Here is a 13,634-nt window from a genome sequence, read left to right on the forward strand (position 1 = left end):
AGAAAATAATGAGCTCACAATTAAAAATCAACAAGCAAGGAATTCTCTGGCAGTTCAATGGTTAGGCCTCTGTACTTTCATTGCTGAGGGCCTATGCTCAATCCCTGGCTGGGGAACTAAGATCCTACAAGACTCATAGTACAGCCGAAAAAAAAAGAAAAATCAACAAGCACAGGGAAAGGCAAACACCAGGAGAGTCAACAGAAACAATAAACAATAGAGTTAAACCCTAAGGACAACAAATATTAGAATAGTCAGATGACTACAGAAGAACTATACACTATATGTTTGCAGAAATAAAAGTCACAATCACAAATATGTACAAGTAACATTTAAAAGAAACAGATTTTGGGAAGAAAGAAAGCTTGCAAAAATAAAAAAATGGTTTCAGAAAGAAAGAACTCAATGAATGGGTGAGACAGCAAATCAGAGTCAACTGAAAGGAGAATTAGTGACTTGGAAGACATATCTCTGAAGAAATTGCCCAGAATTTTATGAGAAACAAGGAGACATATGAGCTAAAGAACATGGAAAATTAAAGATCTAATCTATTTCTAATTGTAGAATCCCAGAATGAAGAAATAGACAATGAAAAGGAGGTGCTTTTGAAGACATAACTGCTGTAAAACTTCTACAAATGAACATAAATCTGCAGGTCCAGGAAGAAGAATATATCTAGGTGAAATTTATTTATTTAATTTTTACGTCAGAAAGGTAATGTGCCGATGTCGTAACAAGGTGTGGAGGGAGGCACATATCACGCAGCAGCGTGAACACCCAATCATCATGCTCATGAACTACAAAAGGATCTCTAGGTGAAATTTAAAGAAACACATGCTGTGACAGCCAGTCTACAAGACAGCCCCACTGATCCTCACCTCCTGGTACTCATAACCCATGCGTAGTTGTTTCCCATGCTAAGTGAGCCATTAGGAGCAGATCTTCAAGCCCTGCTCAAGCTTTCGGATGACTACAGACAGCCCCAGCCAACAGCTTGATTGTAATTTCTTAAGAGACCATGAGTCAGAAACACTCAGACAAACAGCTGCCATATTCTTGACCCTCAGAAAACCTGTGTAAGATAACAAATACTTAAGCTGCTAAACTTGGGGGTAATTTGTACACAGGGAGAGGTAACTAATACGCATGCTAAGACTAAACAGTTTTTTTTCCCCCCACTGTGCAACCCACTTCAGTGCCTGCAGCCTACAGACAGAGGCCAGGCAATGGTTTAGGGCTGGTTAGCTCTGTCATAGGATGCTATGAGAGGCCCAGGGAGCCAACCTGCCATAAATCCAAACCCATGCCTAAGACCAAACAGTTTCAAATGACTTACCGAGAGCCTTTTCCATCTGATCCAGACTCTCTAACTGATTACATTTCAAGTATACCAGACTTCTTTTAGTTTCTGCATGCACCATGTTCTCTCTGGACAGCTCACATGACACAACCCTGCCTGACACATTCTTTAACACCTTCTCTACTCTCAACACATGTGCTCCTTGGGCTAACTTCCCATCATCAGAGCACTCACAGAAATCTCATGGGACAGGGACAGGAAGGACTCTAAAGGTGGGAGAATGTAAACATTCTCAGGCAGTGATACAAATGAATCTTCAGGCTAGCAACTAACGTAACCCTTATATTCCACACAACCTCAGGTTTAGGCAAGGCTTGGGATAAGGTCAAGACTCAAATGTTGGATGGTTTCTAGGTCCTCCTAAGTCATATCCCCTTGTTGTGGTTTCATTATGATCCTTGAATTGAAATCTCTGAACATCAGACACGCCCATTCTTGAAAGCATACTCGTAATTGCACTTAGCATACTTGCAACTGTACTCAAAGGACAAACAGAAAAGATTTTTAAAACTGTCATCTGTTCTGTATTTATAGGATAATTCCAGTCTATTATGTTGACATTTAAGATCTGATTGTAAGTGTATTTGTGGTGTGCCTAAATATGAACATATATATACACATATGTACATGCACATGTCATAAAATATTAACCACTAGTACCCTCTACTGGTGGAAATACCTTATCTGCTCATATGAATGGTCTTATTGCCCTCTAGTGACCACAATCTATAAAGAGAAAATCCAGCAGCAGATGGGAGAATCTCCTTGGCTATAATGATAGGGTTTTATGTTCTTTAAGCATCTAATTTTCTCAGATTCTGGTTTATATTACAGGGGTGCAACTCTCAAGACTCTTGGGGGAACCTCTGGGGGATTTCACACAGCTCTTGCCAGCTGTTAGCGCCAGTCTGAAGCCACTCTCTCTCCTGCTTCTCATGAACAAGAGGTCAGGGGAGGCAGAGAAGGCAATGGCTGCACGGGTGAGGGCAAGAACAGCAGCTGTGAATGACTACCCTGGACTCCCTGGGGACTTGGGAGCAGCTTGAGGAACACATGTTGGCCCTCCCTCGCATATTATTCACAGTTGTGTACTGTACTAAAATGGTAATTCGATGTAGTTCCTGACTTACCTCTTAAGATAACTCCAATGCTGTAATAAGTGATGTAGCAGCAAAAGTTGCTATCATTTTGCTTTTACAAACCATGCTTTGGAAGTTACTTCTACTCAAGACAGAAAAGCCAAGGTTTAAGTGACCTGTTGCCACTTCTATGGAGTTTTTTCTGAAATCCCCAGATGTAAGACTACTCTGTTCTCTGTGCCAGCATACACCTTGCACAGATCAGAATGGTACCACAGACATTATTCATATGTTTTTACTTTTAATCTAAACTATTTTACTACTTACATTTGTCTACGTGCTGGTTTCTCCACCATACCCTAAATTCCTTGAGGTCACACTCATGTCTTCTTCATTTCTGCACACCCAGCATCAAGCACACTCAAAACATTATCCACAGATCACGCAATAAGTGCAGAAACTGAAGTAAGCATTTAGAAACTCTTATAGTAGTCTGACAAAGTACTTCCACATCTGTTGAATCTAATTTTTTTAAAAAATAGGGCTTGCACTTTGTATATTTTAATTTCATTTACCTGATAATTTTTATTATACTATAAAAGTATTAGTCTACAATCAATGGAGAATTTTTTAAACAATGGTCTCTCACCACAGATAGTTTGAGAAGTACTGATATGATAGACAACAATGTTTGCAAGAGGGAGGAAAGAAAGAAAGAGATAAAACGGAAGCACTTCTCATAAAATTCAGAAGGAACATACCTATCTTTGTTGACTTTAACACTTCTCTGGAAGGTATTTTCTTCTTTAATTCTCGTAAGACTTTAACTAGATTCTCTTTGCTTTGATCAGGAAGCTCCAACATAGTTTTCCATCTTTTTATGTCTTCTATAACCACAACTCTCTGGGAAAAAGAAAAGTCATTTGGAAAATGGAACATTTTGATTAGAAAGACATCTGCCTTCACCTGAACTAATGGGGCTCCTACTGACATATGAATTATTGATTATGACCTGAACCAAAGCACAGTATGTATGATGGCCCCAAATGATGGGTAATTGCTTAAAAGCAGCCCCTGCTTACTGCAAATCAGGAAGAGAATTACATCTATTAGGAAAAGTGCAAGTTTTAATCTTACCATGTCAGACACCACTGGGCACTTAGTACTGAGAGGCGAAGAGGAGGAGAAGAAAAGAAAAACGATGCTGAAGTGAACCAACCCTATAGCTCACTTAAGTGTCTTAATCCATAGCGGAGGACAGAGAGTGGAGAAGTCATAAAGACATAGCTATTTCAACAATAAAAAGCACACTTCAACAGCTCCCTAGGTCCTAGATGGTAAAACTCAAATCTTCTCTTGTATGAAGAATTTTTTAAAACTTCAAACACAAAAAGTTAGAGTAACTCACCACATATAATGAGTTAACATTTTGCCATTTCACATAAAACAATAAAACACTGTAAAGTTCAAGTCTCCTTACACCCTTCACCCTTTAATCCCTTCCTTCCATTTCTAGAAAGAACTACCATCTTAAAGCTGACACGAATCTTTCCATTAAGTGTAAAATATCAACAATTAAGGAATCCAGGTGAAAGGGATGAGGAACGTCTTTGTACTATGTTGCACTTAAAATTATTTCCACTAATAATTTTTAAAAATAAACTGGGAGACAAAAAATAAAGTTGCTTCTATCTGGGAAGGGGCACACAGGCTTCTGGTACATGTCCTGTTTCTTGATCTGGATACTGGTGACACAAGTGTGTTCTGTGAAAATCTTTTAAGATGTACACTCTGGATTTGTCTACTTTTCTACATGCATGTGGTAATTCAATAAAAAAAAAAACAAAAAAGTCTCAGTTACCTCCCTGGGCAGGGTCTAGCCTAGCTGCCTGTGCTGGGAGAAGGGGATGTCTGGGGACTTCTCCATCTCCCCATCTTTGCTTCTCCTCCTTCCCTAGCTGTTTGTTTGCTTTGGTCTCTGATCCTTCCAGGTTTGAAATTGGGAAAAGGAGGAACAGTAACAGTCAGGAAAAGCCTTACTTTTGTTGTGATGCTATGCTCACCAGGTTTCAGTACTCTCTAGACTTGGCAGATAGTCAAAAGATGACTCTCTCTCATGGGTTGTTTTTGTGGTTCCATGGAGAGCTCCCATGGTTGAGATCTCATCTGTAGTATTCCCACAGCTCTGGCAAGGTCTTTTCCAGCCAGCCACATACAGGTCTACCCTAAGTCTCCAGTTTCTGGCAACCAGCTTCATACATTCTCTGTAGGGGTTCCATTACCCTTCTAAGGATCCTTGTGAACCAAGCCCCTTTAATTCAACTCCAGATTAGCCAGTATTTTCTCTGCTGTGCCCACATCTTTGCCCTGAAAAACTCTGAGCATAACAGCCTTCTGAATGCAACCACTTCCCTTTCAGTGGCATCAGTAAAAACCCTCTGGTTTTAGACTTTCCCAGGCACAGGTCTGGTCTCTGTCTACCAACTCCAGGAACTGAGGTCAAGTTCTCCAAAAGAAAATATCACAGCTGTCCCATTTTATCCAAAGGAATTTTTATTCCTTTCTTTTTTTACCTTCAACTTTCTTTATTACCTAAGATAGGATTCCAAAACTGGTCTTCACATACTGTGAAGATGCCTTCACAAGTTCTGCACAGATGGTCTAAATAACTTTTGGGAACACCATTTTATACATATTGTTTTGTTCTCAAGGCTTCCCAGGTGACGCTAGTAGTAAAGAACCCATCTGCCAGTGCAGGAGACATAAGAGACATGGGTTCGATCCCTGGGTTGGGACGATCCCCTGGAGGAGGGCATGACAATCCACTCCAGTGTTCTTGCCTGGAGAATCCCATGGACATAGGAACTTGGTAGATTACAGTCCATTGGGTCGTAAAGAGTCAGACACGACTGAAGCGACTTAGCATGCATACATACACACTTTGTTTTCAGTCTTTAGGAGCCCTAACCAAAATTGACAGAGTACTTTTCCATGACCTGTTATAATATAAAAGAACATTGGTGTTAAATGGCATGAAACACAAATAAATGAAGGCAGGTAAGGGATATTGTCAGTAGGAAGTAGACATAAATATCATATTATGCAACTTGCACTTCTCACTCAATATAGTTTGACTTACCCATACTCATACATATAAACCCAGTTGATCCATTTTGATAGTATTGAATATTATTCCATTATTTTTATACACAATATCTCAGAATATTAAAATCGATTCCCCTAATGCATATTTAGGACTTTTTTCCCCCTCATATTTTTCCTATTATAAACATTGCTTCAGTGAACTCCTGCCTATTATATATTCGTATGTCTTCTATCCTTCAACTTTTCTGGGTCATGATTTACTAGCTTATGGCTGCTTTATTTTGCTCCTCCTTCCCCATCCAATCTGAAAATTTCTATCTTTTAACAGGCATGTTTAATCCATTTGCATTTATCATGATTACTGATATACTGGACATACTTTCTCTTTGCCTTTTTTCTTATCTTTTATTTAACAGCCTGAGTTTTCTTTAATCTTGTTTTTTCTTTCAAGGCTTAGAAGTTATACATTCTATTTCTATCATTTTAGTGTTTGTCCCTACAATTTTTAAGATAATCAATGAAATCTATACCAAGTCTCTACATTATGGAAAACTCCTATTAGAAATATACATGGTCTCTTGGCCTGTCCTTCAAGTCTCTTAACATTTCTGCCATATTTCTATTTCTCTGGGATGCATTCCAGTGATTTCCTCAGATCTAGCTTTCAATTTGGGCTTCTCTGGTAGCTTAGATGGTAAAGAATCTACCCGCAATGCAGGAGACCCAGGTTCAATCCCTGGGTTGAGAAGACGCCCTGGAAAAGAGAATGGCTACTCCAGTATTTTTGCCTGGAGAATTTCAGGGCCAGGGAGTCTGGTGGGTTACAGTCCATGGGGTCGCAAAGAGTCAGATAGGACTGAGTGATTAATACTTTCACTTTTTTCAGCTTTCAATTCAGCATTTCTCTCCATAGCTATGACTTTACTTTTAACCTGTCCAATGTGCTTGTCAACAAATATGGTTTTTCATTGGACAAATTCTGTTTTTTTTCCTCTAAATCTGCCCATTTTTTCCATACTATCCTATTCTTACCATTTCTATTCCTTTCTTTATCTCTGTGAATATTTTTAACACATTTAAGATCTCTTTCAGACTGTTACCTATGTTTCCTGGAGTAGAAATTCTATTACTTAAATCTACCTGTTCATTCTCCCTCCTGGTAATTTACTTTACTATAAGTTTTTTAAGTTTTGACCATGAGTACATTTTTAATATTTTCCAAGGGAATCCTATGTACTCTAGGTTTAGAAGAGTCTTAGCATGGAAATTTCACCTTTGCCTTTGTCAAGATCCTTGGATTTCCCTGGTTCTGGACCAGTTTTCATGTTAATTTTTCAGCTTTGTAGATAGTATGAAGTTAAATACACACACACACACACACACACACACACACAGAGTCATAAGCGTGAGGTTCTAATTTATTATGGGGTCAACTTTTTTTGAACCCAAACCCTGAGATGATGTAATCTTCATGCTGATTCCTTAGATTGGTGGATGGAATTTTTCTAGCTCAGTTTTCAAAAATATGGTAGCCCTATGTTGACTTCCAGCCCCTTTATCTGCAATCCTCATAGTGGCCCTAAAATTCAGTCCCCAAACTCTGTGCCTGGTTTCCATAAAACTACATAGAAGCATACCTTGTTTTATTGCACTTCACTTTATTGCACTTTGCAGATAGTGCTTTTTTTTTTTTTAAACAAATTGAAGGTTTGTGGCAACCCTGCATCAAGCAAGCCTATAGATGCTATTTATTCCAACACATGCTCACTTCGTGTCTGTCATATTTTGGTAATTCCTGCAACATTTCAAACTTTTTCCATTATTATTATATTTGTTATGACCTGTGATCAATGATCTTTGATGTTACTATTGTAATTGTTTTGGGGGGTGCCAATAAACCATGCCCACGTAAGACAGCAAACTTGTCTGATAAATATTTTAAGTGCTCCACCAACCAGTCATTTCCCCATTTCTGTCTGCTCCTTGGGCTTTCCTATTCCCTGAGACACAGCAACATTGAAATTAGGTTAATTAACAGCCCTACGATGGCCTCTAAGTGTTTAAGTGAAAGGAAGAGTAGCTTGACTCTCATTTAAAATCAAAAGCTAGAAATGATTAAGCTTAGTAAGGAAAGAATGTTGAAAACCAAGACAGGCCAAAAGCTAGGTGTTTTGCATCAAATAGTTAACCAAGTCATAAAGGCAAAGGAAAAGTTCCTGGTGGAAATTAAAAGTGCTACTCCAGTGAACACACAAATGATAAGAAAGCAGAACAGACTTAATGCTGATAACATTTTAGTGGTTTGCATAGATCAAACTAACTACAACATTCCCATAAGCCAAAGCCTAATCTGGAGCAAGGCCCTAATGCTCTTCAAGTCTATGAAGGCTGAGAGGTGAGAAAACTGCAGAAGAAAAGTGTGAAGCTAGCAGAGGTTGGTTGATGAGGTTTAGGGGAAGAAGTTTCCATAACATACAAGTGCAAAGTAAAGCAGCAAGTGCTAAGGTAGAAGCTGCAGCAAGCTATCCAGAGGATCTATCTAAGATAATTAATGAAGGTGACTACACTAAACAACAGATTTTCAATGTAGATAGAATAGCCTCATACTGGAAGAAGATGACATCTAGAACTTGCATAGCTAGAGAGGAGAAGTCAATGCCTAACTTCAAAGTTTCAAAGGACTGGTTGACTCTCTTGTTAGGGACTAATGCAGCTGGCAACTTAAAGTAGAAGCCAATGCTCACTTGTCATTTTGAAAATCCTTGGGCCCTTAATTATGCAAATTACTCTTCCTGGGCTCTATGAAAGTAACAAAGCCTAGATGACAGCACACTTGTTTACAGCATGATTTACCGAATAGTTTAGGCCCACTGTCAAGACCTATTATTCAGAAAAAAAGATTCCTTTCAAAATATCACTACTCATTGACTAACGAACCTGTTCACTCAAGAGCTCTGACAGAGATGTACAATGAAACTAATGTTGTTTTCATGCCTGCTAACACAACATCCATTCTGTTGCAAGGACTAATTTTGACTTTCAAGACCTAGAAATATACTTCTAGGATACATACATAGAGAAATACATTAGAGATACATCTCGTAAGGCTATAGCTACCATAGATAGTGATTTTTCTCGTGGCAAAGTAAATTGAAAATCTTCTGGAAAGAATTCATCATTCCAGATGCAATTAAGAATATTCATGATTCATGAGATTAAGTCAAAATATTAACATTAACTGGAGTTTGGATAAAGTTGATTCCAAACTTCATGGATGACTTTGAGGGGTTCTAAACTTCAGTGGAAGAAGTAACTGCAGATGTGGTGGAAAGTGCAAGAGAACTAGAATTATGAGTGAAGTTGAGGATATGACTGAATTGCTGCAATCCCATGATTAAACTTTGATAAGGAGTTACTGCTTATGGACAAGGAAAGAAAGTTTCTTGAGATGGAATCTACTCCTGGTGAAGATGCTGTGAAGTCTGTTGAAATGACAAGGAAGGATATAAAGTATTACATAAATTTAGCTGATAAAGCAGCAGCAGAGTCTGGTAGGAATGACTTCAATTTTGAAAGTTCTACTGTGAGTAAAATGCTATCAAACAGCATTGCACACTATAGAGAAATCATTCATGAAAGGAAGGGTCAATTGGTATGGCAAACTTCACTTTAAGAAACTGCCACAGCCACTATAACCTTTAGCAACCACCATCCTCATCAGACAACAGCCAGCAACATCTAGGCAAGACCCTCCAAAAGGCAAGACCCAGCAAAAAGATTTCAACTCATTGAAGGCTCAGACGATGGTTAGCATTTTTTAGCAATAAAATATTTTTAAATTAAGGTATGTACATGTTTTTAGACATAATGCCATTGTACACTTAACAGATTATACAGTATAGTTCAAATATAAATTTTATATTAACTGGGAAACCAAAAAAATTTGCTTTATTGCAGTGGTCTGGAACCAAACCTGAAATATCTCTAAGGTATGCCTGTACCTTCAACTCCCACTTATAGCTCTGCATTTGGATTTCCTCTCTCTTCCTGGCACCTGAGGGTTTCTCTTTTTTCTTTTCAAGCTCAGCTCTGTTCTGGAGACTTTTTTGCTGTTGGTTTTGTTTTTTTTTTTGGTCACACAATGTGGCACACGCGATCTTAGTTCCTAACCATGGATCAAACCCGGGCCCCTGCAATAGAGTCTTAATTGCTGTACTGCCAGGGTAATTCCTGTATTGGAGATTTTTTATTGAGCATTTCTACATGGCTGGAATGAGGTTGGGGGTTCCACATCAGATTGTTTCAACATATGGAACTATAGACGTTTAAGCTCTTTAGCATGGCATAAAAGGTGCTATATGACCTGGCTCCTGACATCCTTTTCAGGGCCTCACCATTGGCTCAACATACATCAAACAATTTGAAACTGCCTAAACAAATCACAGTATTTGACATCCTCTGCCTGGGATGCTCTTTCTCTGCCTGAACCACACGATAAACATCTGTTTATTCTTAAAGACATTAAAGAATCAACTACTATACAAAGACTTTCTTGCCTCTCTCTAACCACATTTAACCAAACTCCCATGCAATCTACAAAGACATCAATTACTGCATATGTGCTTTCTGCAAATAGTTATCTACAAGGCTGTCTTCTCCAGTAGACTATGAACAAGTTGAGGGCCAGAACAATTTCTTATTTCTCTATCCCCAATGCACAGTAGATATAAGAAGAAGAAGTGAAGTCGCTTAGTCGTGTCCGACTCTTTGCGACCCCATGGACTGTAGCCCACCAGGCTCCTCCATCCATGGAATTTTCTAGGCAAGAGTACTGGAGTGGGTTGCTATTTCCTTCTCCAGGGGATCAGCAGATGTAACTGAACAGTTATTTCTACCCTCAAGGACTAAGTATAGCAGTCTTCAGATCTGAAATAATAGAGCAAAAATAGAAAAATATAGCAATTAGTTCCAGAGAAGAATTTCACATACTTACAAAGAATGTTTCTCTAAGTCTGTCCAAATATGAGCCCCAAAACAGATGCAACAAGTTCTTATCTGAAATATTTAGAGGAAAAAAGAGAAATGGACATGAAATATCAATGGGAAAGCTACTATGAGTAGTGGAATGGTTACTGCCAGAAAGAAAAGGTGCTTCCAAAATCCCATTTGGTCCTATAGTTGTGGATGGCTGAAATATAAGGTCTGATAAAACCAATGAGGGAAAATGCTTCACTCATAAGCAATAACATGGGCAACATTCCACTGGTGGGGGCAAGGACAATATTGGCTAGTCAATCCTACAAGGGGTGTGAAGACTTACAGAGCATTCTTAAGTGCAGAACCTAAAATAATAGGCATATTTCAGAATCTTTCAATTTAAAAAATCTCCTATTGCAACCAACAGAAGAAATCACTTTCCCTTAGGGAGTAAGAAGAGATTAACCAAATTAACCTTTACTATTCAAATGCACACCACATGAGCTCTATTGAGTAGCACTTTCATTGAATGTGATAAGGCTATGGCAAAATTACTTCTAATATGCTGATAACAGAAGTACAATGGTCCTAATATCCCAAGATTTTTATACCTCCTTTGCTGGCATTCAGAAACCTCCAGTTTTTTTTAGTTCTCCCTATAGGAGGCAGACTGTGGAACCAGATTGTCTAGTTCAAATCCCAGCTCTACCACTGAGCTTCAAGACTTTGGACAAGCTACTTAATCTCTCTGTGCCTTATATTTTTTTCATCTGTAAAATATAAATGATAAAAGCATCCATTTCACAGAGCTATTATTCAAATTTAGAGTTATTATTATGTAAAGCACTTAGCACAATGCCTGGCCCATAGAAATGGGCTCAATAAATATAGGCAGTAATCATTACTATCATCATCACCACCGCCACCATCACTCTCAGCTCTAGGTTTACTACACAAGCCTCTTTTATTTCCATATAAGAAAAGAGAGAACTACTTAATAGTTTTTATTTTTTGCCAGGCACAATGCTTAGCCCTTTCAACATGCATTTATTTATTTAGCCCTCATAACAACCCTGCAGGTGAAATACTATTTCTGATGTTACTGATAAGGAAATTGAGGCTTGACCATTCAGCAAATTCTTAGCATTAAAACATAATGGTGGTGTGTGGGAAGAGTCACTTGGCAAAACGTGGATCTAGCTAATTCTAGCTCTAGAATTCAAATTTAACTTGTTTTTAATTTGCACTGTGCACACAGGAAAGTAAGCATGCATGCATGCATAAAGGAAAGAGAACAGTAGGTACAACTTATTGAATGGCTAGATGTTGCTAACTTCCCTCTACCTAGCCAAATCTTTCCATCTCTTTAAGGTGCTCTAAACCCCTAAAACAAGACGCTAAGCTCTCTCCTAACTCTTGACCCCCTATTGTCTAAACAACAATTTTGTAATGGAGCACATATGATTTTGTATCATTACTTATTAATTTCTTATGATGTCCTAAGAAGAAGTCCTATAAAGGCTCATACTTTTATCTTAAATTTTTCTTATGTTCTAGCGTACCTAGCATAGAACTGAGTATAAAGCTGTTTCACAATAGCATTTGTGGAGTAGCTTACTATCCAGACCCAGCAAGAACATCCCCAAATAATAATGATTATTGTTTACTCAATAAATTTTTACATACAATATAGCAGGCCCTGTGTTAGGGCTTAGAGCAGAATCAGAACACAGTTAGATACTGCAATCCCAGTCCGAATAGTTCATGATAGACTGGGGAAACTACAGGTAACTGGGCAATTGCAATATAGTAAGGTAAGTGCTAATTAAAACAGATATTTGAACCAAGTGCTAAGAGAATATCAAAGAGGGAAAGATTAATTCCCCAGAAAGCATTTCAGCATTCACTTTTTAAACAAGTATTTACTAACGACTTAATATGTGCCAAACAATGTCTTAGGTCCAAGGGTAGAGAGGTAAATAAAATGTCCAAGGTCCCTGTATTTATGAAGCTTATAATCTAAGATTCACTTGAGTGGGTTGACAAATGAGTAGGAATTCACTTTGTAAAAGATGCAGGAAAGGGGATCAGCATCAAGTCAAAGCCCTGGAGACATGAAAGAGAGGAGCTTAGAAAAAGAAGAGCAAGAAGTGAGGTCTGGCTGGAATGCATTTCTGTGAAAGGGGAGCTGTAAGAGATAAGGAGATGGCACCTCAGACACAACAGAACAGAAAAGGGCTCATACACCACGTCCAGGCTTGCTGAGTTTTAGCTCATTTGGTCATTCAGAAAAATGCACTACGGCCTTCTATATGCCCAGTCCCATGACAGCTACTGGGGCCACAAAAACATTAACACATAGTCTTTCCAGACGCTGAGAGTATACCAGGACACACGCATGTAAAGGAACACCTTTCCATCACAATACTGTAAAGTAATTATCCTCCAATTAAAAAAAGAAAAACACCTTTTACATAGCACAAGTACAGGAAGTGTGCTAATGCGGCACGTTAAGAAAAGGGATAGCTTAGAGAAGGGAGTCAGATTGGTTCTGTATTTGGGGGACAGAGGGTGGCTAGGAAAGACCTTATAATACAGGAGACTCTTGACTAGGTCATGGAGACAAAGGATTTCATAAAGCAGCTGATAGCAACAAACACTTACATAGTACTTAGTATTAGCCAGGTTCTGCGCCAAGCACTTTACATGTATTGACTCATTCAAACTTTGAAACGAGCTTATTAAGTAGATGGGGCTTCCCTGATAGCTCAGTTGGTAAAGAATCCACCTGAATATGCAGGAGACCCCGTTTCGATTCCTGGATCAGGAAACTTTGATGGTGAAGGGATAGGCTACCCACTCCAGTATACTTGGGCTTCTCTTGTGGTTCAACTGGTAAAGAATCTGCCTGCAACACGGGAGACCTGGGTTTGATTCCTGGGTTGGGAAGATTCCCTGGAGAAGGGAAAGGCTACCCATTCTGGTATTCTGACCTGGAGAATTCCAAGGACTGTACAATCGATGGGGTCCCAAAGAGTCAGACACGACTAAGCAATTTTCACATCAGTTCAGTTGCGTCCGACTCTCTGTGACCCCATGGACTGCAGCACGCC

General features: G+C 38.8%; 1 protein-coding gene and 2 non-coding genes across 8 annotated transcripts in view; all 3 read right to left on the minus strand.

Annotated features, from left to right (window-relative positions):
• TCEANC2 (transcription elongation factor A N-terminal and central domain containing 2) overlaps positions 1–13,634 on the minus strand; it is a 43,610-nt gene that overhangs the window by 22,913 nt on the left and 7,063 nt on the right. For all 6 annotated transcript variants that reach the window (XM_061121828.1, XM_061121832.1, XM_061121830.1 and 3 more), the window contains exon 3: positions 3,201–3,342. In XM_061121828.1, the coding sequence (XP_060977811.1) occupies positions 3,201–3,342 (142 nt within the window). The remainder of the gene's footprint in view (positions 1–3,200; positions 3,343–13,634) is intronic.
• Positions 705–809, minus strand: LOC133041873 (small nucleolar RNA U13). The gene has a single exon (XR_009689424.1). It is a non-coding gene; the product is annotated as a small nucleolar RNA U13 (small nucleolar RNA).
• On the minus strand, positions 1,177–1,307 carry LOC133041843 (small nucleolar RNA SNORA42/SNORA80 family). The gene has a single exon (XR_009689401.1). It is a non-coding gene; the product is annotated as a small nucleolar RNA SNORA42/SNORA80 family (small nucleolar RNA).

The sequence above is a fragment of the Dama dama genome, chromosome 20 (assembly GCF_033118175.1).
Source record: "Dama dama isolate Ldn47 chromosome 20, ASM3311817v1, whole genome shotgun sequence".
Lineage (NCBI taxonomy): Eukaryota > Metazoa > Chordata > Mammalia > Artiodactyla > Cervidae > Dama > Dama dama.